Below are 25909 nucleotides of genomic sequence, written 5' to 3'. Positions count from 1 at the left end.
GCACAGCATAATCACTGACAATGGCACAAACTTTGACTCGGACAGATTCAAAGGTTTTTGCACAGGCCAAGGTATCCGAGTAGATTTTGCATCTGTGGCGCACCCCCAAACCAACGGGCAAGCAGAGCGGGCGAATGGACTTATTCTTAAAGGGTTGAAGCCTCGACTCCTGCGAGAAGTTGGACATGCCGCCGGCGCATGGGTCACCGAGCTGCCTTCGGTGTTATGGGGCCTCCGCACAACTCCGAATAGATCTACAGAGCGATCCTCGTTCTTCCTTGTTTATGGAGCAGAGGCAGTCCTTCCGAGTGACTTGCTTCACAACTCTCCACGAGTCGAACTCTTCTCCGAAGCCGAAGCAGAGCAGGCCAGGCAAGACGGAGTGGATCTACTAGAAGAAGAGCGCAAGATGGCACTGACTCGCTCAACAATTTATCAACAAGATCTGCGGCAGTTTCACGCGCGGCACGTCAGGAGTCGCACATTCCAAGCAGGCGACCTGGTGCTCCGAGTAGACCAGCAGAGGCCTCACAAGTTGGCTCCCGCCTGGGAAGGACCCTTCATCATCTCTAAGGTGATGAACAACGGAGCATATCGACTCTACAACCTCGACAGGGAAACGGACGAGCCGCGAGCATGGAACGGAGATCTCTTGAAGCGCTTCTACACGTGACCGCCGACGGAGGCAATGTAAAGAACAAGTATCATTGAAGTAATACAAAGCAGACTGATTTTTTGCAGGTCCAAAATTCTTCCGCGTTTGCAGACTCCGGTCTAAAAGACTCTCTCCGAGTGTGCACTAAAAGTCGCACTCGGGGACTTAGCTGCGACCCAGAGTCGCCTAAGTAAAAAACTCTCTCCGAGTGTGCACTAAAAGTCACACTCGGAGACTTAGCTGCGACCCAGAATCGCCTAAGTACAAACTCTCTCCGAGTGTGCACTAAAAGTCGCACTCGGGGACTTAGCTGTGACCCAAAGTCGCCTAAGTAAAAAACTCTCTCGGAGTGTGCACTAAAAGTCACACTCGGAGACTTAGTTGCGACCCAGAATCGCCTAAGTACAAACTCTCTCCGAGTGTGCACTAAAAGTCGCACTCGGGGACTTAGCTGCGACCCAGAGTCGCCTAAGTAAAAACTCTCTCCGAGTGTGCACTAAAAGTCACACTCGGAGACTTAGCTGCGACCCAGAATCACCTAAGTACAAACTCGCTCCGAGTGCGCACCAAAAGCCGCACTCAGAGACTTAGCTGCGACCCAGAATCGCCTAAGTACAAACTCGCTCCGAGTGCGCACCAAAAGCCGCAATCGGGGACTTAGCTGCGACCCAGAATCGCCTAAGTACAAACTCGCTCCGAGTGCGCACCAAAAGACGCACTCGGAGACTTAGCCGCGACCCAGAATCGCCTAAGTACAAACTCGCTCCGAGTGCGCACCAAAAGCCGCACTCGGGGACTTAGCTGCGACCCAGAATCGCCTAAGTACAAACTCGCTCCGAGTGCGTACCAGAAGCCGCACTCGGGGACTTAGCTGCGATCCAGAATCACCTAAGTACAAACTCGCTCCGAGTGTGCACTAACAGCCGCACTCGGAGACTTAGATGCGATCCAGAATCGCCTAAGTACAAAACTCGCTTCGAGTGTGCACTAACAGCCGCACTCGGGGACTTAGCTGCGATCCAGAATCGCCTAAGTACAAACTCGCTCCGAGTGTGCACTAACAGCCGCACTCGGAGACTTAGCTGCAATCCAGAATCGCCTAAGTACAAAACTCGCTCCGAGTGCGCATTAAATCTGCACTCGGAGACTTAGCTGCGATCCAGAATCGCCAAAGTACGAACTCGCTCCGAGTGTGCACTAACAGCCGCACTCAGAGACTTAGCTGCGATCCAGAATCGCCTAAGTAAAAAGCTTCCTTCGAGTGTATCCTCGAGATCCACTTGGAGGCTTAGCAGACCCTCATTGAGGCTAATGTGGATGTGAAGACAACTGACAACTACATGAGTATCAACTCATTCCGAGTGCGCATGAGATGCCGCACTCGGGGACTTAGCTGCGATCCAAAATCGCCTAAGTGAAAAGCTTCCTTCGAGTGTATCCTCGAGATACACTCGGAGGCTTAGCAGACCCTCATTGAGGCTCATGTGGATGTGAAGACAACTGACAACTACATGAGTATCAACTCACTCCGAGTGCGCACGAGATGTCGCACTCGGGGACTTAGCTGCGATCCAGAATCGCCTAAGTAAAAAGCTTCCTTCGAGTGTATCCTCGAGATCCACTCGGAGGCTTAGCAGACCCTCATTGAGGCTCATGTGGATGTGAAGACAAGTGACAATTACATGCTCCGCATGTTTGCCATTGGCTTCACCAAAAAACGCCAAACAAAAACCACGAGCCAAAATCGTGTCAAAAAAAACTTGGCGAAAGAAGAGCAAAATATTCGATTCGAATTCAAAGTTGGATCGACTCGGTGTGGATCAAGCTTATCCACACCGAACCTCAAATGTGACGGCCAACAGCAGTGGCCAAAGTTTGATACAGATAACACTCGGCATTCCGAGGCAAAAGTGCGTTCACCATAAAGTTTTTGAAGCGTCACCAGGACTGGCAGGCTCCACAAAGGTGTCAAGGTCGATCCCGTCTGCGATGCGAGTGGCTGTGTCGATGAAAGTCTCTATGAAATCTTCGAATCGAAGCTTCTTGGTGTTGGCGACCTGCAACGCCTTCAGCTTTTCTTCGCGAGCTTCTTTGCAGTGCACTCGGACCAGAGATAGCGCCACGTCCGCACCACAACGAGCGGCAGACTTCTTCCATGCCTGCACTCGGTTCGGAACGTCCTCCAGCCGGGTCATCAACCCTTCAATTTCTTGTCGGGAATCGTCTTCGGGCCATAGCTCCTTGTCGATCCGGCCGATGACTTCTCTCAGGCGGTCGATGAAAGGTCCCACTCTGCCAAGGCGAATATGCGCTCGGAGCATGTCCCGGTTGGCTTCGTCGCCGAGTGGAACGTTCGGAACAACCGACTGTTCAATGTCGGCTGCTTCAGCCTCAGCGTCCAGACAAAAATCTGCCAAGAAAAGACAAGCAGAAAGTAAGCGCAGAATAAACTCCAAGGACAAGAAGCACTCGGCACAAAACTTACCACCAAGTAGTGCAATCATCTTTCTTGCCCAGTCGCTGACGTACTTCTCCTGCGAAATGCACCGATTGTTCATCAACTTCATCCGACCCATCAGTTCAGTTCTTTGCTTGCCCATTTTCTCAATTTCGGCCACCAATGCCTTGTTGGTCTCCCGGGACTCTTCCAAAGACTTCTCTCGGTCAGCAAGAGCCCCCTTCACACCAGCCAAGTCATTCACAGCCTCCTCCAATTCCGCAGCAAGCTGAATCTTTTCAGCCTTCAGAGCATTGTACGCGGATCCCATTTCGCAAGTCTTCTGCCAAATCAGCGCAAAGGGAAGATCATACACATTGAACAAGGAAAACAAACAAAGCTCAAAGTTCTTCAGACCCCTGCCGATGCAATCAATCGACAGTGGTCTCGGGGACTACACCCAGTGGGTTCACTAAGAGTGACCCCACTGGCATGAACCTCGAACAGGCCGGCCCTATTGAGCTACATGACAAACAGACAAGCCTATGAGACTACTATTACCCGACCTGAGTAACACTACTCTCGGGGACTACACCCAGTGGGTGCACTCGGAGTGCCCCCACTGGTGCCATTCGGGCAGATCAGCTCTGATCTGATCAGGCCACGGAAAATGCATATAAAGACAACTGCCGGTGCAAGCACTCGACAGAAGTCTCGGGAACTACACCCACTGGGTTCACTCGGAGTGAACCCACTGCAAACTAATCCTACCGTATCCGAGTGTATCACTTAAACCCCCAGTGGGTAACAAGAGGAAAGTAAACAATTACTAGTGCACTTACTCGGATATCGTCCCGGAGTTCCAAGCTCCTCTTGTACAAAGACGTGATGGAGTCATACGCTCCCTTGGCGTCACCCACCATCAGTTCCACCTGCACCATGGCCTCCTTGGCGGCCCCCACTTGGTCTTCCGGGAGGTGTCGGGCGTCGTACTGGACGGTCGACGGACCCGGCACGACAGAAGACTCCTTGGGCATCCCAAGTTCCGCTCCAGTCGGTTCCATCGCGAGGGGCACCGTCTCAGTCGGCGGCATCGTCTTGGTCGGCGGCACGTCCATGGTGGGAGCAGCAGCAGATGGGACAACCTCAAGGACAGGCGCCAAAGCTGGCCCTGACCCCCTTTGGTCGTCGCCCTCCATGTGAATCACCTCCGAAGGAAGCCCGACTGAACAACATGAAATTACAGAAAAAGGGCAAGATTAAAGACAGCACTCGCGAAACAATAATACAAACTCTCGGAGTCGTGACGGCGTACCTTGCTGGGATGTGGCAGCGTTATCCGTGTCCATGGGATCATCGCCTTGGCGCGGCAGAGAGGTGGCGGAGGTAGCAGCTCTGTCGAGTACAATCCACTCGACGGATAAGCATGAGTTCAACTAGATACTAAAGCAAGATGGGAGAAGAAGACACTTACGCTGAGGCGACTGGAACATCGATCCTCATCCGAGGCAAAGTTTTCCGAGGCTTGGGCCCGCTAGGTTTTGCCACCTTGGATGGCTGTTCCGTGGGCTCGGCAGCAGCGTCCCTAGTCCTCTTCACGCTCCAAGCACTCGGAGCCACGGGAGAGGCTGGCGGAGCACTCGGGGCCGCTGGAGGAGCCGGCGGGGCCGCTGGTTCGTGACGACGCTTAGTTCGAGGCTCTGATGGTGGAGGTGGAGAGCTCTGCTCCCCAACCTCTCCCTCCTCCTCCTTAGTCTCCTCCCCCGTCTCCCCATTGTCGGAGACGTACTCGGCGCTATCCACGCCGCCTTCCTGGCTGCCCTCCTCTTCCTCAACTGGATTCCCGTTCGAGACGGGAGAATACCAGTTGGTCCACTCCTGCACAAAACATAGTCGGCAATGTCAGACGTCAGGCGGCGGTACAAGAAAAGCGATAAATCTAAGAAGATTGAAAGCACTCGACAAGAGGTGCTCACCTCATTCGGAGGAGGATTATCAGCGCGGAAGGGCTTCACCTGCCAGGCTCCTCTGGGGTTGTCGCATGCGCCTGTGATGCCGCGGACCCACGCCGTCATAACCTCCCCGGTCACGCATTCTGGATGAGTCCGAGTGGAATCCTTGGACCCCGTGTAGTGCCACATGGCATGGTGTCGGGCTTGCAGTGGCTGGATGCGTCGACCCAGAAAAGTCTCCAACAAATATGTGCTGGTGACTCCCTTGCGGACGACAACTATCAGCGCATCGACCAGAGGTTGGATCTGGATCTTTTCCACCTTTGAGAGCGCAAGCTGCCTAGGAGGGGTCGGACGGTCTAGGCTAAAGGGTGGCAACCCAGTCGCGGCATTCGGACAAGCGATGTCCTGGCAGTAGAACCAGGTCGACTGCCAGTTCCTAACTAACTCGGACAACTGGAGAGGAGGGTAGCTACTCTTCGTTTTCTTTTGGAAGCCTAAGCCCCCGTAGAGCTGGAGGAGATGGGTTTTATCGTTCGACTGGCTAAGCTTTTTGACAGTCTGAGACCTAGCGGAGAAGATGTACTTAAAGAGCCCCCAATGGGGGAGACATCCAATAAAGCACTCGCACAGAGTGACGAATGCGGCAAGATGGGCTATCGCGTTGGGAGGAAAATGATGGAGTTGCGCCCCGAAGTGATTCATAATACCTCTAACAAAGGGGTGGGGAGGCAAGGAGAAGCCCCTGAACACGTGGCTGAGCAGCAAGACGCGCTCCCCCTCCTGCGGCGCCGGCTCCGTCTCGCCCTCCGACGGCAGCCTCCACGACTTGTTGGCGATCATGCCATGCTCCACCAGCTCCAGCAAGTCGTCCGCCGTCACCGTGGAAGGGAGGAAATCCCCCTGGATCCAACCCGCCGGCAGTGCCCGCTGTCACCGCTGGGCAGGGGCCGCCCCCTTCTTCTTCTTCTTCTTCTTCTTCTGCGATTCGAGCTTGCTGGTCTGTCCCTTCGTCATGGTGAAGGCGACAGATCCGGCGAGGAAGAGAGGAAGGAGGAGGCTTGGAGCGCGCAGGGAGCTACGGGAAGAGCGGAGCAAATGCGAGTAACAAGAGCAGTGCAACAAGAAACCCCCGTCGGAGAGGCTTAAATAAGCTTCCGACTGGGTCACTAACAGGTAGCCCCGAAATCTTATCCCCCGACCGACTGCTGCGATGTTAGTGAGAAGATAACGGCACGGTAATCGAGGTGGCAGAAACTACTCGATGGCGATGTCGACATCCCCACTGAGCGCGCGGCAACCGAAATTTGAGGATCCTAGAAAATCTGCTGCTGTCAGTTTGACCGGTCACATCGAAAGATTCCGCGGAAACACTCGGTCCCTGACGGTTCGTTTCACTGGTATATTCACTCGGATCACTGGTCGAAAGGATAAAATGGATCGAGGCAAGCAACGCAAAAGTCACATCCATACCAGTCGGATCCGTACTCCAGGCACCACTTCGTCATTCCAACCCCGATCCATTCGTGGACTAATGATGGGGTTATAGTCCCAGGGTAGGGTCATAGGCCTGCTTTATAGGTCCTACCCAAGGACTACCCTTCATAGAGGACAAGGCCCTTAGACAGTTCCGACTGAACTAAGGACTCCCCCATCATCCAGTCGGTGACGAGCATTCGGAGCGTATTTAACGTACCGACTGAATTCCACTCTGTACATCGTAACCTCCCAGGAGGGCAACGACCATACGTTTTCATACACCATTATTAGCATTTAAGGCATACGTTACCTGTAACGTAGGCATTTATTCACCACTATTCCACCCCTGTCCACCGGGCCGTTGTGGAGGGCAGCACACTCTATATAAGCCGCTCTTCCCCACTGGTGCAGGGGTTGGCATTTACTGCAATCTATATTCCACTCGACACTAAGCTCCTAAGAGCACTGAGACGTAGGGCTTTTACCTCCACCGTAGAGGGGCCTGAACTCATACAACCTCGCCGTAGCTAAGGCTCTGCCCATCCTTTCGTACCCTACACATCTACTGTCAGACTTATACCCACGACAGTCGGTTCGATTGAAAATTTATTTTCATATAAAAGAACCGCCTCGACGAGACCTTTGGAAGAAGATCCCATGTTGATATGTTTTGATGATTATTTTTTCGAGTAAAAGGTTACCACGTTTGGGATATGCAACTTATCACGTTTATGGTACATAAGTTACCGCAATGTACATATAAAAATTCGGCGCATAAAAATGATTTCTTCCAACTTTCTCCCCACATGCAAATGCACTTAAAGTGCAGAAAATCTAATGTCATCGTAGATTCTAGTTATTTTAAAATTTCAAAATGTTTTGTAACTCAAACCGTTTGTTTGATTCAAAATCCATTTTTATAAAAAAAATCCGCCATAGCAAGACCTTGCAAACAAGATCCGATGTTGGCATGTTCCGACGACTTTTTCTTTTGGGTCAAAAGTTATCATGCATGGGCTAAGTAAGGTATCAGCTTTGTTGTGCGTATATTACCATGTAATTTACACAAATGTTACCGAAGTATATTTTCAACAACCTTTTTCATGGGTCAAAGTTATCATGATATTTGTACATAAGTTATCAGGTCAGCGAGCCTGTATTACCATGTGATTTATAGAGTATGTTTTCAATAACTTTTTTTCATGGGTCAAAAGTTATCGTGGTGTTTGTACCTAAGTTATTAGGTCCGGGATCGTATCTTATCATGCTTTTAAACAGAAGTTATTGTGGATATGTTTTCAATAACTTTTTTCTATGGGGTCAAAGTTATTGTGGTGTTTGTATCTTGCTATTTACACAAAAAGTTATGGACAGCGCTACCTTTTGACCGTTCGGTATCATGCTATCGACACATAAGTTACAAGATATGTTTCCAAGAAACTTTTCCCCCTCGGGTAAAAACATTATCACGGGTGTTTGTACGTGAGTTATCACGCATGTGGTGTGAATATGATCATGCTATTGACATAGAAGTTATCGGAGATAAGTTTTCAACCACTTTGTCCTTATGGGTCAGAGTTACCATGTGTTTATAGCAAAGTTATCAGGTCCATAGTACGTATCTTACCATGTTATTTACAAAACATTTACTGGGTGTATTTTAAAAAAACTATACATAAATCATCAAAAAGAAATGCAATATACACAACTAACCGCTTGGCTAGTTGGTTAGCATGGTCAATTTACAGGTCTTAGCATGCTAAGGTTGAGAGTTTGAATCCCACCATGTGCACTATTTTTACATGGGAAATTCGGATGAGAGGATGACTAATAAAATCATGCAAATTAAGAGGTGACCCGCTAGTTACGCTCCAAATTAAGAGGCACAATTAAATCAAGCCCACAAGAATTGGGGCAACCCACTTATTACAGGATAATCAAGGCCAATATAATTACAGTAACTCATTAATTACGGGATAATAAGGTTGCCTAGAATTATGATGTATACGACAGAATCCAATCACCATTAATTGCGGGATCGTGGAAAAAACAAAAGAAACTATAACAACTGTCGCGCGATTAATAAGCGTCGCCCGATTCGAAATGGACGGGATCCGAATCGTACAGATCTGTTGTAGAAATTCGAACGGTATGAATTTAGCTTTGCCGTTTATGCCATCCTTAGAATAATAGTATAACGGTAAAAACCATAAGTGATTTGGACACACGGTTGTAAAAGATAAACGGTTTAGAAAACCGAATCTACAAAGAAAAAAAATTCCTGCTTGCGACAAATCGATGCCTTTGCAAGGGTACTCTAATTCGTGATTTCTCTCCCTAATAATAAAACGCAGACTGCTTCTGTCGTCCGTCATGCCACTTTTATAAAAAAGCTCTCGATATTTTCTGAAATCAACCCGCAGTCTAGATTTAAGTGAGAAAACGAATTATTTTTTGCATTTTTCAAAAAATCCCCTGATGTTTCAGGTAATCAACCCGTAGTCCGGATTAAAGTCAGAAGAAAACCGTCTCATGTTTCAGGTAATCAACCCGCCCTCCGTATTTTAATAAAAAAATCCTGACTTTTCAGTTATCTAAAACAAAATTATCCATATCTTTTAAACCGTAACTCTGATTTTAATATGTTATATATGAAATTTGATTAAAACAATATGTAGAATCTAAATAAGATGTTATTTCTAGTTGTGAATACTTCTTAAATATTATTTTTGATGCAAACTTAATCTGTAGTGCACGGTCTTTTTTTTCTCTTTTTCCGATGACGATACGAATTGCAATAAATATCCATTAAATTAAAATCAAATTGAGAGGAAAGAAAAACATCGTTAACCACACATGCACACCTTTAAAAAACCTCGTGGGAAGAAACAACATATTTCTCATCTTATTCCGAGTGACTGTACATTCAAACGCATTTTCGTTGTGTGATCATTAAAACCATCATCGACAACATAAATGTAATGTCATGTAAAAATATATTGCGTTAAACGCACGGTCTCTTTTGCTTGTAGGATAAAAAAAACCATGCGGCCGATAGAGGAGGAACGGACCGGTCGGCGGTAGATAGATAGAGAGGAGTGGATCGGTGAGAGGGCGATCGATCCAGGTGCGCGACGCGGGGATCATCTGCCAGGGAATCCCAGTCGATGCGCGCGAGGGGATGCGAAGCGCGCGATGCGTGTGACTCGGGGACGACGAAGGTGCCGCTGGCCTAACCCGGATCGGGCCTAACCCCGGAAGACCGGAGCAGACAGATCTCCGGGGGGAGAGGAAATGGAGCAGCTGCTGGGAGCCCAGCAGCACCATTCTTCCCTGTCCCCGAGGACCCCGACCCGCCCGCATCTCCAGCACGCCCTCTCCAACAGGTTCCGGGATCACCACCACTCGCACTCGCACTCGCAGCCCCACGCCGGCCTCAAGATCCTCCGCATCACCCCGCCCTTCTTCCTCCTCCTCCTCGCCGCCGTCTACCTCCTCGCCTCCGTCACCATCCTCTCCGCGCCCGCGCCCTCGCTCCGCGCCTCCAAGAAGCCCGACAGGCTCGTCCTCCCGGTGGCCGCGCCGGTCCCCCCCTCGCGGCCGCCTTCCCCGGAGCTGCTCGACCTCGACAACGGCAGGATTCGGGCCAGGATCAGCAATGTCGGCGCCGCCGTCACGTCGCTGCTTGTCCCGGACAAGAACGGTATGCTTGCGCTGCTGCGGACTGTTTCGTTGCTTCTTTACGGTTGTGGTTGTAATTGCCGTCCCGTGTGCTTCCGCAGGGGCTCTTGCTGATGTGGTGCTTGGATTCGACTCCCTGGATCCGTATCTGGTTAGTTCTTGATTTCTGCCTTTGGATGTGCAGCGATTAATTAGCCAATTTCGGTGCATTCTCGGATAGGATTACTGTCTGAGGACCGGAAAGGGGATGTTTCTTGGTTCCTGACTTTTGGAAATCTTTTTTTTTTTTTGGATGGGACTTTTGGAACTTGGAAGTCAACTAGCCTAGTGGCCTTGTTTTCTTTTGTTCCCTCGCGCCACATATTTCGTAGTGTAATGTTTGTGCTGAGACCTCCTGGCATGAGAATGCATTGCCACAACATAAAAAAAGGATGATATGACCGTGCAATCAAGGATGTGAGATGGAGTTCTAACCGCGTGGCATGCGTGGTGAGCAATCTTCAAATCAAATCATTCAAATTAGATAGAGTTCTAGTATCATATTAGTCCTCCTGTAGTGGCAATTTAGCTGAGGTGGCAATTTAGTATTATGATACTGTATCCACGTCAAAGTATATAAGAAATAAATTCCACCCACAACTTCGTATTGAGATTCTACAAATGAATAAATGAAGTGATAGTATGATACTATGCATTGGGGAGGTAGTATCATAGACTAATCTATGATACTACCCACTTAGGAGGGGTCTGATGTCTCAATCTTGGCTCATTGGGATATTTTAAGGGGTACCTCGTCGATCATAATGGTGTTGTGGATAAAACCATACAAGATGGATATCATGCTAGCATACTATTGTTCTAATTTTATGTTTATTACCTCGGTGATGTTTTGACCTTTTCCTCTTGAGCGTGAGTAGCTTTATGGTAGTTGTCAGTTGTTGTCGGCCTTCTCCATTGGATTACAAGGGTGATGCGCACACTATCATAGATATATTTGTGGATACATGAGTTCTTGCCTTCCCTTTCCCATTCACTAGGTCCTGAGATGAAGTGCGTCATTCGCCTTGTGTTTGTCTTCCTTCGCTAGTGTAGCTTGTCGCCACGTTGGTTCTTCCAATGTGTCGGTTGTATAGAGGGTCCGGTTTATTGCGTCCTGTGATCTTGTCCTGCGCTGGCACAACCCCTGAACCTGGATTTCCTCCTAATGTGGTGGAGATCAGGTAGTCTAAAGTTATATCCTTCTCGCATCTTCCTTCGTCCCAGAGTCCTCTATTTCAATGGAGGCATTTCCGATGAAACCGCATAGGCACTCCTTGGTTGTATTTGGTTCTCATTCCCTTGGTTGTATTTCTAGCCATATTGTGATTTCTTTCATGCTTCTTCATGGAATAAGGCATACTCGGACGTGTTGTGCGTTTGAGCTAGATGGATCCTACACCATCTTGTTGGGATATGTCCCCATATATTCTCAAGTCACCTTTCCTCTTTTTTGATGTTAGGATGTTTGATTTTACCATGTTTGTGATTGAATCTCGCGACTTTGTCTCGATAGTGGTTGTATTCTGGTAGCCTTCCATGACCGTATTCTCCTTAGCAAGCCTTCGGGGTGCTTGCTCTTCGGACGGTGCAACTCCCGAGCGTTTTCACCTAAATTGTTCTCTCTTGGGTCTCCTTTTCTCCCACCTCTCCTTGGTTTAGGTATATCTTTCGGTATCATGGCTGCAAAGATGGTAGAAACCACACCGTGCCTTGGTTAGGTGAAATGTCTCTTCTCTTGGTCTACTCAGTGTTCGATCATACCACCTAACCGCTTTTTATTGGCATCTGTTCGACTGGTTGTTGACTCCACCCTTTCTCTGCTAGTGTTGCACTATTCTTGGTCGCTCGGCGTTGACCTCCCGTGGCGTAGTTGGTAAGTGTCCCGATCACATCTTCGTATGCTCGCGTGGTCAGCGAATCCAGGATATCCATCTGTTCTTCGCTCTCCTCCTGTGGTATGACTATTGCCTCGGATTTCCAATTCATGAGTTCTCTCCTTAACGATCCTCTTGTGTATCATCTTGTGCATGACTTTATAGCATCTCAAATCTTGTTTAAACTCTCACCCCCTCCGAACTGTTTATGAACTTCAAGGATGGGTATCCTGACTTGTCTCGGCTACCATTATCAATAGGGATATCCTCCTTCATGGTTTTGTGACCTTCGATCGAACTTGTCGGATTCCCTGGTGTAGGAAATGTGAATTGTGGTATCCCCACCCTCGAGATTGTGTTATACCAAATGGAAAGAGCATCGGGTATGGGTACGTCTTTGTCTGGCAAGCCCTCCCACTTTCCTTTTACTCCCCCTTGTGGTCTGCTATTGTTCTTGGCGACCCATTATCCGATGAGGAAGAGGAGAACGAAGGCATATATCTGATTTGATATCATGATGTCCCCACGGTCGGTGCTAGCCGTCGAGGTTTTCTTCTTTAGATCCTAATGGTGGTACTAAAAAGAGTATGTTTACTGGGTCTAGAATGGAGACGAACAAGGACACATGATATACCCATGTTTAGGGCCTCGATGCAGGTAAAAGCACTACCCCTATTTCTCTTTTCATATATATGTGGTCAATACGAAGGATTACAATATAGGGGGTACTCGACGTGTTGGTGTAAAGCCTCAGTCTATGTGAAAGGTGTGGATCCTAGAAGGCACCGCCTCAGTTCTTGTGTCGGAGAACTCCACATCAGTGTTTACAGGGGTAGGAGTTAGATCCATATTGGCACCCAACACGTTGGAGCCTTCCCTTTATGTCCTATAGAGTTTCCTTGTATGTCATGTTTAGTATGGAAAGATCTCCATGGTCGATGATGCGTCGTCTTGGATGTGCTGGCCCATACCTGGGCTAGAGGGGGTCCTTTGATGCGATGTTGACCGGGCCATGCCTTAGTAATTTTACTTATGGTATCTAGTGATGTTCTTGACAGTGTATGAAGATGCTCTAAGGACATCTTCTAGGCCCGAGGGGCCCTTCCATAGGACGTTTATTGGGTTGCGCCTTAGATAATTTTACCTATCATCGATAGTAGTATCAAGTAATGTTCTTTACAATGTTCGAAGAGGCTCTAAGGGCATCTTGTATACCTTAATGTCGAAAAATATACATGGTTGTGCTTGGATGTTGTCAATGTCATCTAAGTTGGCTATGTTTGCAATAAGAGGAAATTCGTGATGAATTTTGTCTCTTAACTACTTCAATCCATTGCTTAATAGAAACGGTTTGAAGTTATAATCTAAAAAAAATGAAAAAATTTGGAGTTCAAAATTAGTGCATTCAACTTTATATGGGCAATCAACATCATCCATTTTTTACATTGTGAATTAGCGTGTTGAATGAGTTGCTCATTTAGCTTCCCTTAGGGCATCTGTAGATGATCCCTCAAAACCGGTTAGAGGAGTAAACATTTGGTATCACGCTGATCCTTCACAACCGACCTACCCCTGCTGCCGCTGCCGAAGTAGTATCACGGTGTGCGGTAGCGGCTGCGATGGTCGTGGGTGTCGGAAATCAAGGACGCGGACATTTGCTGTTGGTATAGGCTTGGCTACTTCTAGTCGATGGGAGTTGGCGGCGAGGGCGTACGACAAGAAGGCAGTGAGACTCTATGTTAGCCGGGTGAAGATCAACTTCCCCATCGGCAACAACGAGGTTTCGATGCCCGTTGACATTGAGCCCGGAGTGGTTTCCCATAAAGAACCGGGAGGTCTTCGAGCGGCTCAAGGCGGCGCGTGCCCATAAAGAGTACATGACCGAGCTCCGGAGCTCGTTGCCGAGGAGTCCCGGTGACTCTAGATGTAAAAGGCGGTTACCGACGAGGCCGAGGTCAGGCCGTCCCGTGGGCAGGTCATCGACCTTTGCTCTAGCGAATCCGGCTCCGTGTCAGACGATTACATGGATTGGGAGACACTCATGAATGAGGAGGATTAATTTTTTTCTTAGTTTTTATTTTCTTCAAATCGAGTAGTTTATGCAATGTAGTTTAAATTTTATGTTATGCAGTATGTGTGTTCGAATGGACTACTTTCAATCATTGTTTGGTAAACAAGTTTGAGGAGTTAAATTTAAGAGTTCGGCTAGGAACCACATTTTTTTAGCGGATCAAACTTAAGGAGTTAAGGTATAAGGAGGCTTTGAGGACTAAATTTTGAGGGACCGGCTAGAGATGCCCTTATGTGCCTGTTATTTATATGCATTATATCTACTGCTGATCTTATATGATTAGATCTACTTATACTTATATATCGATGTATTTGTTTGGTGCTGATGGTTTGTGTTTTCTTATTTTTAGAATGGAACCTCGCCTTACTTTGGCTGCATTGTTGGGCGAGTTGCAAATAGAATCAAGGATGGAAAGTTTACTTTAAATGGTGTGCAGTATAGTTTGGGCATCAACAACCCACCTAACACTCTTCATGGTAAGACATAGGAGGCCGGAGTTGTTACAATTCATAGATGTTCTAGTTTGTTCATGTATTCAGCTTTTCAGGCATATGTAGTGGTTACAGTTTGTTTATCCTTTTACCCTGCTGCCAAACATTTATGACTGATTGAGACTGCAGATGACCATGATATTTTTGCTAAACAGAATCAGTATACAATAAACAGAGTTAGTATACAATAAGTCAATAAGTAAAAAAGGCATCTTCTGTTGTATGTACCTGCATCTTCATTGAGACGCCATAGGACATGTGGGTAATTAGATTCACCTTTAAAACATTAGCTACTATTTGTAGATGGATGGTTCGTTGATATTTAAGTTGCCAATGATATGAGTTTGCGCTAGACCCCCGAAAAATCAGGATCTGGATATTTGCGCCTAAATGGAAAATGATGTGCAGGAGGATCATTTTACCATTTTAATATGCTACTGTGCTCTTGTTTGGAATAGTAAAGACTTAACCGCTGAAAACTCTTTTTCATAGATAGACAACCTTTGATTTGCAACCCCCAAAGTCTTGCTATAGTAAGCTAGGGGATGCCCCCCTTGAAATAGAACAACAGTTATTCCAGTGGCAAAAACATCCTCTATCACAAACATTTTTCCTGAAAATCTGGTAGTGCCAAAACAGATGGAGGCCATTGCAGCTTTGAGTTGATTGAAAGCATGTTGTGCTTCAGGTGTCCACATGAACTGCTTATTCCTCTGAAGTAGTTGAGTGATGAGTTTTACCAGTAACTGTAGCCTTTCACTCTATAATAATCTGTTAGGCCCCAAAACCCTGAGTTGAGTGACATTATCTGGAAATGACCAGCTTATCATTGTAGTAGTTTTCTCAGGATCAGTAGGTACTACTCCCTGTCCAGAAATGATATGACCAAAATATCCCAGCTGACTGGTAGCAGAAACACATTTACTTTTTCTTTGCAAACAATTGGTTTCGTTGCAAGATCTCAAACATTTGTTCTAAGTGTCTCACATGTGTAGTAATAGAGGGGCTGTATACCAAAATGTCATCCATGAATACAAGGACAGATTTTCTCATGACAGGCTGGAATATGGAATTCATCAGGCACTGAAAGGTGGCAGGTACATTTGTTAGACCAAGTGGCATTACCCTGAACTGGAAATGACCATGGTGAGTTTCAAATGCAGTTTTAGCTTCATCTTCTCGCACCATCCTGGTATGATGATACCCACTTTTAAGACCCAACTTGGAAAAACAAGAGGCACCGGCTAACTCATCAAGTAACTCCTCAACAATTGTTAGTGCAAATTTGTTCTTAACTGTGGCCATGTTCAACCTTCTATAATCCACACAAAATCTTCAGATTGTCCTTCTTTTTAACCAGTAGAATAGGAGAGGCAGAAGGGCTCATACTTGGTGTAGCAATGCCTGCCTTGATCATCTCAGCCACTTGCCTTTCTATCTCATCTTTCTGGTGAGGAGCATATCTATAGGGCCTAGAATTTACAGGGGCTGCCCCAGGTAGCAGTGCAATAGGATGATAAAAACTTCTGTGAGGGGGAAGAGGTTTTGCTTGACTTTTTCCAACACTAACTGAATCTCCGCGGGCACAGTGGCCCATATGTCATTAACTTGGTGCCACTGGTCTATCTCCTCCAGAGTAGCCTCCTGGGCAGTGAGCAGAGATGGCGAGACCACTCCCTGAAGTTTCACTGTTTTGTCCCTGATATTGAAACTCCACCCGTTTGTCTTCCCAATTACACTAAACTTTACTAACCAGTCCATTCTGAGGACAGCTTCATAATCCTCCAGGTTAAGTACTTTCATTGGATGAGTAAAAGTGCCTTGTTGTATGTTCCACACTAACTCAGCCACTGCTGTATTGCAATGTAATATATCCCCATTTGCCGCTTTGACTCTCATTGGTCTTGCTGGCCTGCTTGGCAAATGCAACCTATCCAAATTATTGGTTCAGAAAACCGTGAGAGCTACCAGAATCTACTAGCAGCAGCAGTACTTTATTTCCCACCTTTTCTTGGACTGATGGTTTTTGGGTGAGCTGTGCCCAACAGAGCATACAATGGTATGTGACAATCAGTTGCACTCTGTAATTCTGTCTCTGCATTCAGCACTTCTTCAGTTAAAACTGTGGGCTATCTGCAGCTAACTCCATGGCCTTTAACTGTGCTGGACGTCCACTCACATGTTGTGCTAGATGTGCGGCCCCCCCCCCCCCGGTGGTCTGCGGACGGATGCAGTGTCCGGTTTGGGGGTCGGCGTTGGAGATGCCCTTAAAGCCCAGTTCTACCAATTTAAACTTGAAGGTCTCACACTAGTGAAGTTGTGAGGTATAATCTTGTTTATGCATGTTTGGTTCATATAGACATGGCCAAACTTTAACCTGATATCTGTAACATCTGGTGCCGCTGTAGCTGTAGCATCATCCATGTTGAACAGCTGCAAGAACATGTAAGAAATTCCTTGAATCACACTAGTCCATCTGCTGCGCAGAATAAGTATTTGTGGCAGTCTGGGTTAAGGATAATGGCTTATCTGAATATGCACTGTGTCAAGATCAATCATTTTTTTTGTATCATGGTGGATATAATCACAAATGCACATGTATATATGCACAGAGAAAAAGATCACTACATTACTTGTGCTATTACATACTAAACTCTAATGCTGCGCGATATCAAATTTTCAGGTGGATTTAAAGGGTTTGATAAAGTCATATGGGAAGTCATTGAATATAACAAAGGGAAGACCCCATCGATCACCTTAAAATACCATAGTAAAGATGGAGAGGAAGGTACCGTGCCAACTAACTCCCATTGAACAGTCAACTGTATGAAGGGCTGAAATTCATTATAATCTGACAGATCCCTCTTAAGTAAACAGGTTACCCAGGTGATGTTTCTGTTACCGCCAGATATTCTCTGCCATCAAGCATGGAGTTGAAGCTAGAGATGGAGGCTGCACCTTTGAACAAGGCCACACCTATCAGCTTAGCACAACACACCTACTGGAACCTGGCAGGCCACGACTCTGGGGATGTGCTTGCACATTCTATCCAGATACGGGGATCTCAGATAACTCCAGTAGATCAAATTTCAATACCCACAGGCGAGTTTATGCAAGTGAGCGGCACACCATTTGATTTTCTGACCGAGGCTGAGATTGGCGAAAGGATTGGCCAAGTCCCTGGTGGTTATGATCACAACTATGTGCTCGATTCTTCTCGCGAAGCAAAGTCAAGCTTGCGGCATGTGGCTAAGGTGACAGATCCGTCAAGCTTTAGGGTCCTAAACATTTGGTCGGATGCTCCTGGAGTGCAGTTCTACACTGGTAATTTCCTTGGTGGCATTGTGGGGAAAGGAGGTGCAGTCTATGGGAAGCACGCAGGTCTCTGCCTTGAGACGCAAGGTTTCCCAAATGCGGTCAACCAACCTAATTTTCCATCAGTGATCGTTCATCCCGGTGAGAAGTACACCCATACAATGCTGTTTGAGTTCTCCACCAAGTGAACTAGCTCTTGTAGATACACCTTTTTTTTTCATGTCCTTTCTTTTTCTTGTCTTATGTTATGAATTTCTGACAGTGTTAGATAATAGAAGTAATTAGGAATGAAAGACACCAATTTTTCACAGGTAATGTTCCTTGTGACTGCCAACTGTTGTGAATTGGCGACAGATTATACAGGATTAGCAATTCTAGCATGGAGCAGGTAAGGATAGAGGAAGAGAACAACCCATTTTTTCGAGGGATTTTACGTAGATTTGTATTTGTGGGAATGCCATCTTACATCACTAAGGGACCGGGAACACAACTTGAAAAGAGGACATGATTTTTCATGTTAGATAACATCATTAATTAGGAAGGGAAGACACAATATTTTCACAGTAATGTTCTTTATGACTGCTATACATGATTAGCAATGTGACAACCTGGACCCATAAAGATCTTACTTTCAGTAATTTATTGTGCTAATCCTTGGATCAATAGCTAGCACTGATAATACATGATCAAATACCATAAGTCTTTCACATGTTATGATATCACATTGCAGATCAATAGTGTAAATATTACAATTCACATAGATGGAGTTTTATCAAAGTCAGTTGAAAATAGTAGAAGTACATGTGGAGTCCATCAACGCCATTGACCATAGCCGAGGATAGTCCGCAACCCTATTTATGTTTCACTTACCCAATGTTTTTGTAAATTCTGCAACATAAAAGGTTGAAGTAACACACTGAATCAACCTACCAATCTACATGTGGGCATTTCATCAAAATGACCTAAGGTTTCAAGGTTTGCATAATGCTAACTATGTCCTACTTCTACTCTAATCAAAGTTTTAAAAGTAGATCAAGTTTTATTTTTGTTGGAAAACTAACCAAACAATTTGTGATTGCATTTTGTTCTCCCACAACAAGATTATTGTACTTCTTCCGTTCCATAATGTAAGACGGTTTTTGACATATGATGGAGGCCGGTGAGTTCAGGGAGGTGGCCGCGGTAGCCAGAGTGGCTAGCACGGGAGGAGCTGGACGAGAGCTTGGTCCGCTCGCCCTATAAAACTCGGAACTGTTGCTGAATTGTGTTGTGCTGTGATTATTTTATAATTTGTCGTGGAAAATTAGCTGCAAAGTTGGAAAGAAGCGGTGAAACAAATACTCGTACTAGAATAGTGCCCGCAATTTTTTTTTAGTAAAATGGGCAAAGTTGGAAAGAAGGGGTGAAACAAATACTCGTATTAGAATAGTGCCCGCAAAAAATATATATGTAGTAAAAGGGCAAACGGGAACTATGATAATCCACCGAAGGGCGAAAGGGCGTTGCTACGGATCAGGCGGATGATACTGCACAGCCGTTCAATCCTTCCATTACAACCGTTGGATCGATAGTTTGCCAGCAGGAGCAGCAACACGAGGATGGATCTTTGACAGCAGCACGGGGATGGATGCTCGACAGCAACAACAGCACGGGGTGCTCCATTGCAGCCGCCAACTCTGGTGAGGCCGCACTCCAACGCGGCGCCGACAGAGCTTCAACGCGGCGCTGGCGGCCCGTCGCAACTCCGGCCATGCTTCATTGCAGCTGCATTTCTGACAACAACTCCGGCGAGTGCTGCATCGAAGCATCGGTGGTCCGGCGATGCTCCATAGCAGCAGGGGAGCCGCTTCATTGAAGCACCGGTGGTCTAGCGATGCTCCATAGCAGCAGGGGAGCCGCTTCATCGAAGCACCGGTGGTCCGGCGATGCTCCATAGCAGCAGGGGAGCCGCTTCATCGAAGCACCGGTGGTCCGGCGATGCTCCATAGCAGCAGGGGAGCCGCTTCATCGAAGCACCGGTGGTCCGGCATAGCAGCATGTGCAGCTCGTGTCCATGCACCATCGCAGCAGTACACGTGCTGCATCGCAGCTCTACCACGCCGCCGATGACGTCGAGGTCCATGCACGCAGTATCGCACCTTCGCCATCGGTGTTGCGTTGCAGCTCAGCCGTCGCATCACCGGTGGTCTGGCGATGCTCCATAGCAGCAAGGGAGACGCTTCATCGAAGCACCGGTGGTCCGACGATGCTCCATAGCAGCATGTGCAGCTCGTGTCCATGCACCATCGCAGCAGTACACGTGCTGCATCGCAGCTCTACCACGCCGCCGATGACGTCGAGGTCCATGCAGGCAGTATCGCACCTTCGCCATCGGTGTTGCGTTGCAGCTCAGCCGTCGCATCACCGGTGGTCTGGCGATGCTCCATAGCAGCAAGGGAGACGCTTCATCGAAGCACCGGTGGTCCGACGATGCTCCATAGCAGCATGTGCAGCTCCTGTCCATGCTCCATCGCAGCAGTACACGGGCTGCATCGCATCTCAACCGTGCCGCCGATGACATCGAGGTCCATGCACGCAGTATCGCAGCTTCACCATCGGTCTTGCGTTGCAGCTCAGCCGTTGCAGCACCGGTGACCACCCCGCATCACAACGACGCTGCAGAGTCGCCCCCTTCACTTATGGTGCCGCCGGTGCCCCACGCAGCAACGCTTGTGACCACCGGTCGCGGCACTGACAATCGTTGCCCCGACAACACCCTTTCATGGTTGGATCTTGCAGCTTCCATGGCTGGATCATGAGAAGGAAAAGAGGATGCGTGTGGGGAAAGAGATGGGAAAGGATAAGGATGTCGGTAACGAGTGGTTACACGTATGTAGGAGTGCGTGTGCAGGGACACATGTCATGAAAATGAGGCGGCTTAAGACGCGCTAGAATCAGTTGGTTGATTACAATAGTTGTCACAAATTAAGAGCATCTTCAACAGGCGCGCTTCGCGCCGCGCCTAAAAAACGAGTTTGCCGCGCGCTGGTCGCCTGGTTTTGCGCGTCGCGCAGTGCTGGCTCCAATAGCCGCGCCATAATGCAGCGCGCGCGCCGCTCCAGCAGTGCCCAAAAATGCAGCGCGCGCACATTTTTTTTAATAAATAGATTGCATTAATAAAAAAGATACAAAGTCATTTTACATAGATAGCAACTAGATAGGTAGTTCGAAAACATAGATAGATAGTTCGGTGGTAGATAGTTCGATAAAAAGAAAACTAATCCTAGTCGCTCCAGTCATCTGCACCACCATCATCGTCGGTGTCGTCGGAGGTTGACAGCCAGATGTCAAACCAACGTTCATCTTCTTCAGTGAAGAAGGACCTCCCGTCTGCATTGACGAGGTCGGCCTGCGCACACGCCAAAGCCTTCCGACGACGTCTGTCCAACCGCTCCTCGCGGCGCCGGCGCGTGTCCTCCTCGCGGCGCCGTTCCCAGTATTCCTGCTCGTAGGCGACGTCTTCCGGGTGGCGCCGGCGCCACTCCGCCATGACCCGCTCGTCCTCCTGGGCGATGAGGAGGCGGCGCTGCAGCGCAGTGTGCTCCGTACGGTCTTGTGCGGAGTTTAGACGAGGCGGCGGGGCCAGGTCTAACGCCTGCTGGAGCGTGCGGACGTCCGGGAAATTCATCTGCAGTCGCGGCCTGCCTAGGCGCCACGCCGCCGCGTCGAACGCGCGGGCGGCCTCGTGCGCCGTGTCGTAGGTGCCGAGGCTCAGCCGGAGATCGCCGGAGCGTATCTCGGCGTAAAACCCGCCGTTGGGGCGCTGGCGAACGCCGCGGTAGCCCGACGCAGAACGGCGGCGCGGCGGCATGGTGGCTCGTCGGCGGCGGCGGCGGCGCGAGAGGCAGAGGGAGAGAGAACGCGGCGGCGGCGCGAGAGGCAGGGCAGCGCGCTGCCTTTATGGGCACGCGGGACGCGGCGCCGCAAAAATGGCGCGCGGGCTGCCGCCTTTTCGCGCGCGCGCGCTAGCGGTTCCCGCGGTTATCCCGCCGCCGCTGGAGCGCGCATTTCAGTCCCGCGCGCAGTAAACTGCCGTTTTTTAACGCGCGCGCATTTTTGCGCGGTTGTTGGAGATGCTTTAAGATTGGAGTCCCTCCAATCATATTTCCTCTTGTTTGGTAGCCAGTAGCACTGTGGTTGTGATGTTGAACCTGACATGGCAAGTAAATTGATACTCAACCGAAAGAAAAAATTGCCTGACTTGACTCCAGCAAGGTCTTCATTTGTTTCCTTAAAAAAATGGAACCTATTAAGGCCTTCTTTGGTTCAAACAAAAAGTTTAGAAAATACACGGGAACTGGAATAGGAAATTTTCGTACGATGGTACTGCCTCCGTCCGAAATAATTTATCGTATAAATTTATAAAAATAAATATATTTAAAACTAAAATACATGTATTTTAGATGCATCCATTTCCGTGGCAAGTAATTTCGGATGAAAGAAGTATTGTACTATTTAAGCCTTTGTTTCAAAATGTTCCAAAAGAATGTAGCAAAGGCAAAATGAAGGACTCTTTGGACTCAGTTTTGGAGGAAAGCCGTAGGAATTTTACAATCCTTTTCAAATCCCCAAGCACAGAAAACGGGGCTAAGGTCCTTATAGTGAGATAATAACACGCTAATAATACCTTTCGATGTGGTTTGACTGTTTCTTAGGATTTTATGTTTTGTTTTTCTATTCTTGTGATCCAAACACTTGAAGTCTGTAAATTTTCTACGTTTTCGTAGCCTCTGTTTTACATGCATCCTGTGAATTTTTTCGCGTTGTTAGAATCCCGTGGAAACACCGACTCGTCCAAGCACATTGTATGTGTGCGCGCAAGGAAAAAAAAATCAAATGATGAGCAAAGCAGGCCGCCGCCCCGCCACTATTGGATCTACTCTTTTTTTTTTTTGATACGGTATCGGATCTACTCTTGGATCTGCCGATTTTGCCATTCTGGCATTCTACTCCATCCCAGGACAGCTACGCATAAATATCCGCTGCAACAGTTGACCTCCCCACTTGACCTGACCTCCTCGACAAAACAAAACTAAACAAGCGTATGGGTTCCTCCGACGCGACGGAAGCCGGAGCGCGAGATCCACCGGCGCGTCGCCGGGGCGCCGTCACGGCCGTCCTCCTGGCCGCGCCGCCGCTGCTGCTCCTCCTGCTCTTCCTCTTCGGCGACCGCGCCGCCGACGCCCTGGTCAGGGCACAGGTGAAAGTGAAACCGCAGAGTACGGCGCCCACTCTCTCCTCCGCCTTGAAGCTTACCCACCCATGCCGGCTGCCACCTTGTTCCATGCGGTTCATTGATTTGCTTGCCGGATCCATCCATCGATCACAGGTCCACGTAACGCCTCCTCCTCGTCGTCGTCCCGGGAACCGGGCGCGGCGCGTGACGGCCGGCTCCTCGGCGGGCTCCTCTCGCCGGACTTCGACGGGCCGGCGTGCCGCAGCCGGTACGAGGGCTCCAGGCGATGGAGGCCTTCGCCGTTCCCGGTCTCGCCTTATCTGGTCCGGAAGCTGAGGCGGTACGAGGCGAACCACCGACGGTGCGGGCCGGACACATCGCGGTACCGCGAGGCCATGGCGCAGCTTCAGTCCGGCCGCAATGGCGACCGCGGGGAGTGCAGGTACGTGGTGTGGCTTCCCCTCCAGGGCCTCGGCAACCGGATGCTCAGCCTCGTCTCCACCTTCCTCTACGCGGTGCTCACCGGCCGCGTCCTCCTCGTCCACGAGCCCCCGGAGATGGAGGGCCTCTTCTGCGAGCCGTTCCCGGGGACCTCCTGGCTGCTGCCCGCGAGCTTCCCCTACAAGGACGTCCGCTTCGGGTCCGACTCCAAGGAGAGCTACGTGAGCATGCTCCAGAGCAACGTCGTCCGCTACGACCACGACCACGACCACGTCGCCGGCAATGGCAATGGCAATGCCAGCGCGCTGCCGGCGTACGTGTACCTCCACCTGGAGAACATGGGCCTCCGGCTCCAGAACCACACCTTCTGCGAGGAGGACCACCGGGCGCTCGACGGCTTCAACTGGATGGTGCTCCGCTCCGACAGCTACTTCGCCGTGGCGCTCTTCCTCGTGCCCACGTACCGCGACGAGCTGGAGCGGATGTTCCCGTCCAAGGGGTCGGTGTTCCACCACCTCGGCCGCTACCTCCTCCACCCGGGGAACCCGGCGTGGGGGATCGCGCAAAGGTTCTTCGACGGCTACCTCGCCGACGCCGACCAGCGCCTCGGCGTGCAGGTGCGGATCGTGTGGCACCACCCCGTCCCGTTCGACGTCATGTTCGACCAGATCCTCCGGTGCACGCGGGAGCACGCCCTCCTGCCGCAGCTCACCGGCGAACCTCCCGCCGATGCCGGCGTGAACAGCACGTCGAACATGAACACCACGGCCAAGGCGAAGGTGAAGGCCGTGCTGGTGGTGTCGTTGAAGCCCGAGTACTACGACAAGCTACACGGCATGTACTACAACAACGCGACCGCGTCCGGCGAGCTGGTCACCGTGTACCAGCCGAGCCACGACCAGGACCAGCACACGGAGGCGCGGGCGCACAACGAGCGCGCCCTCGCGGAGATCTTCCTGCTCAGCTACTGCGACGAGATGGTGACCACGTCGTGGTCCACGTTCGGGTACGTGGCGCACGCGCTCGCCGGGCTGCGGCCAAGGCTGCTGGCCCCGCTAGACTTGAGCAAGATGAGATCCGACGTGGCGTGCGTCAGGCCGGCGTCCATTGAGCCGTGCCTGCACTCGCCGCCGTCGCTCGTCTGCCGCCGCGCGCAGGATCTCGACCCGGTGGCGCATGTGCCGTTCCTGCGCCACTGCGAGGACGTGGATTTCGGTCTCAAGCTCGTCGACTGACTTGGCTGGCTCTGCGCAGTGCTGCGTTTAGGCCTGATGACTGGTTGCTGAAATACATGCTCGTTGTCGCAAAAAGAAAAAAAAGAAATGAAATTCTACATGTCATTACCGTCCCTGAGCCCTTCGTTACCTTTTCTCGGTACAAGGGGCTCCCTCCTTCATAAATATAAGAGAAGATGCACTTTAGCTATATGTAAGTCAAAAAATGAATTTGGATAAGTCAATTTTTGAGCCATTAATTTCTGCTTCAAGAATGTACTCTTTGTTTTTCTTTCTGTTTTTTGTTTTTGTTTTTTTCTTTCTGTTGTGTCCGCTGTCATGTTTTGGGTTGCAATTTTCGAGTCCGTCAATTATTTTTTGGGCTTAAGCCCATTTCAAGTTTTTTATGGGTCGACGATGCTTCTATTTTTCTTGAGTTTGTATTTTTTTTTTGCTTTTTCTTAGCCGATTTTATGGGTATTTTTGGTATATCGGGAGTAAAATGTATACACGCAAATACTATATAACATGCATATAAATTATACTAGAGTGTGAAAATTGCACAATTATATGTTTATTTCTTACATACTGAAAAGTACAAATTGTGCGTGATTTTTTTGATATATTTTATTTGTCTTCTCCTTACATGATAACACCAATACCATTAGCAAACTAATCTATGATTGGATAGTTAAAGAAACTGTGGTATCTCCAGTCCATCAGTGTTTAAATCCTATTGCGTGCATTATTTTTGGATTTATTTTAGGATTTCTAGCGATATGCTTTCAATGCGAGAAGATGTTCGCGTCGACGACGAGGCGCCTACGATGACTTTGTAAATCTTAAGATGATATGCCGGCTCAGTCTTTTGAAGGTGCTCACAGGGATAGGGTGTGCATGTGTGCGTTTATAGGGATGTGTATACGCGCATCTATGTAAGTGCTTGCATCTGTACTGTGTTAAAAAAGCACCAATACCACTAGTTCATTTTACCACAGAATAGTTCATTAACTTGATTGCGTTTTAGTTTTTATTTCATTCTTTT

At 48.7% G+C, this 25909-nt stretch overlaps 2 protein-coding genes across 2 annotated transcripts; both read left to right on the top strand.

Moving 5' to 3' along the window:
* The first annotated feature begins 9595 nt into the window (after positions 1–9595).
* LOC123407582 (galactose mutarotase-like) lies at positions 9596–18302 on the top strand. The gene is made up of 5 exons (XM_045100747.1): positions 9596–10226; positions 10306–10355; positions 14538–14664; positions 17363–17467; positions 17557–18302. The coding sequence occupies exons 1-5, from the start codon at positions 9818–9820 to the stop codon at positions 18180–18182; spliced, it is 1317 nt and encodes a 438-aa protein (XP_044956682.1). The 5' UTR covers positions 9596–9817; the 3' UTR covers positions 18183–18302.
* A 4639-nt stretch (positions 18303–22941) lies between these two features.
* Positions 22942–25238, top strand: LOC123407583 (probable fucosyltransferase 7). Its single transcript, XM_045100748.1, has 2 exons — positions 22942–23252; positions 23363–25238. The coding sequence occupies exons 1-2, from the start codon at positions 23078–23080 to the stop codon at positions 24883–24885; spliced, it is 1698 nt and encodes a 565-aa protein (XP_044956683.1). The 5' UTR covers positions 22942–23077; the 3' UTR covers positions 24886–25238.
* Positions 25239–25909: the final 671 nt, after the last annotated feature.

The sequence above is a fragment of the Hordeum vulgare genome, chromosome 7H (assembly GCF_904849725.1).
Source record: "Hordeum vulgare subsp. vulgare chromosome 7H, MorexV3_pseudomolecules_assembly, whole genome shotgun sequence".
NCBI classification, from domain to species: domain Eukaryota; kingdom Viridiplantae; phylum Streptophyta; class Magnoliopsida; order Poales; family Poaceae; genus Hordeum; species Hordeum vulgare.
The sequence above is the reverse complement of the archived record's forward strand: the minus strand, read 5'-3'. Positions and strand labels throughout refer to the sequence as shown.

Bases quoted from the DNA above. Each gene is read 5' to 3' on its own strand.
- LOC123407582 (XM_045100747.1), top strand. From the start codon at position 9,818: ATGGAGCAGCTGCTGGGAGCCCAGCAGCACCATTCTTCCCTGTCCCCG. The intron at 10,227-10,305 runs GTATGCTTGCGC...GTGCTTCCGCAG, and splicing joins GCTTGTCCCGGACAAGAACG to GGGCTCTTGCTGATGTGGTG. The intron at 17,468-17,556 runs GTACCGTGCCAA...TTAAGTAAACAG, and splicing joins TAGTAAAGATGGAGAGGAAG to GTTACCCAGGTGATGTTTCT.
- LOC123407583 (XM_045100748.1), top strand. From the start codon at position 23,078: ATGGGTTCCTCCGACGCGACGGAAGCCGGAGCGCGAGATCCACCGGCG. The intron at 23,253-23,362 runs GTACGGCGCCCA...CATCGATCACAG, and splicing joins GGTGAAAGTGAAACCGCAGA to GTCCACGTAACGCCTCCTCC.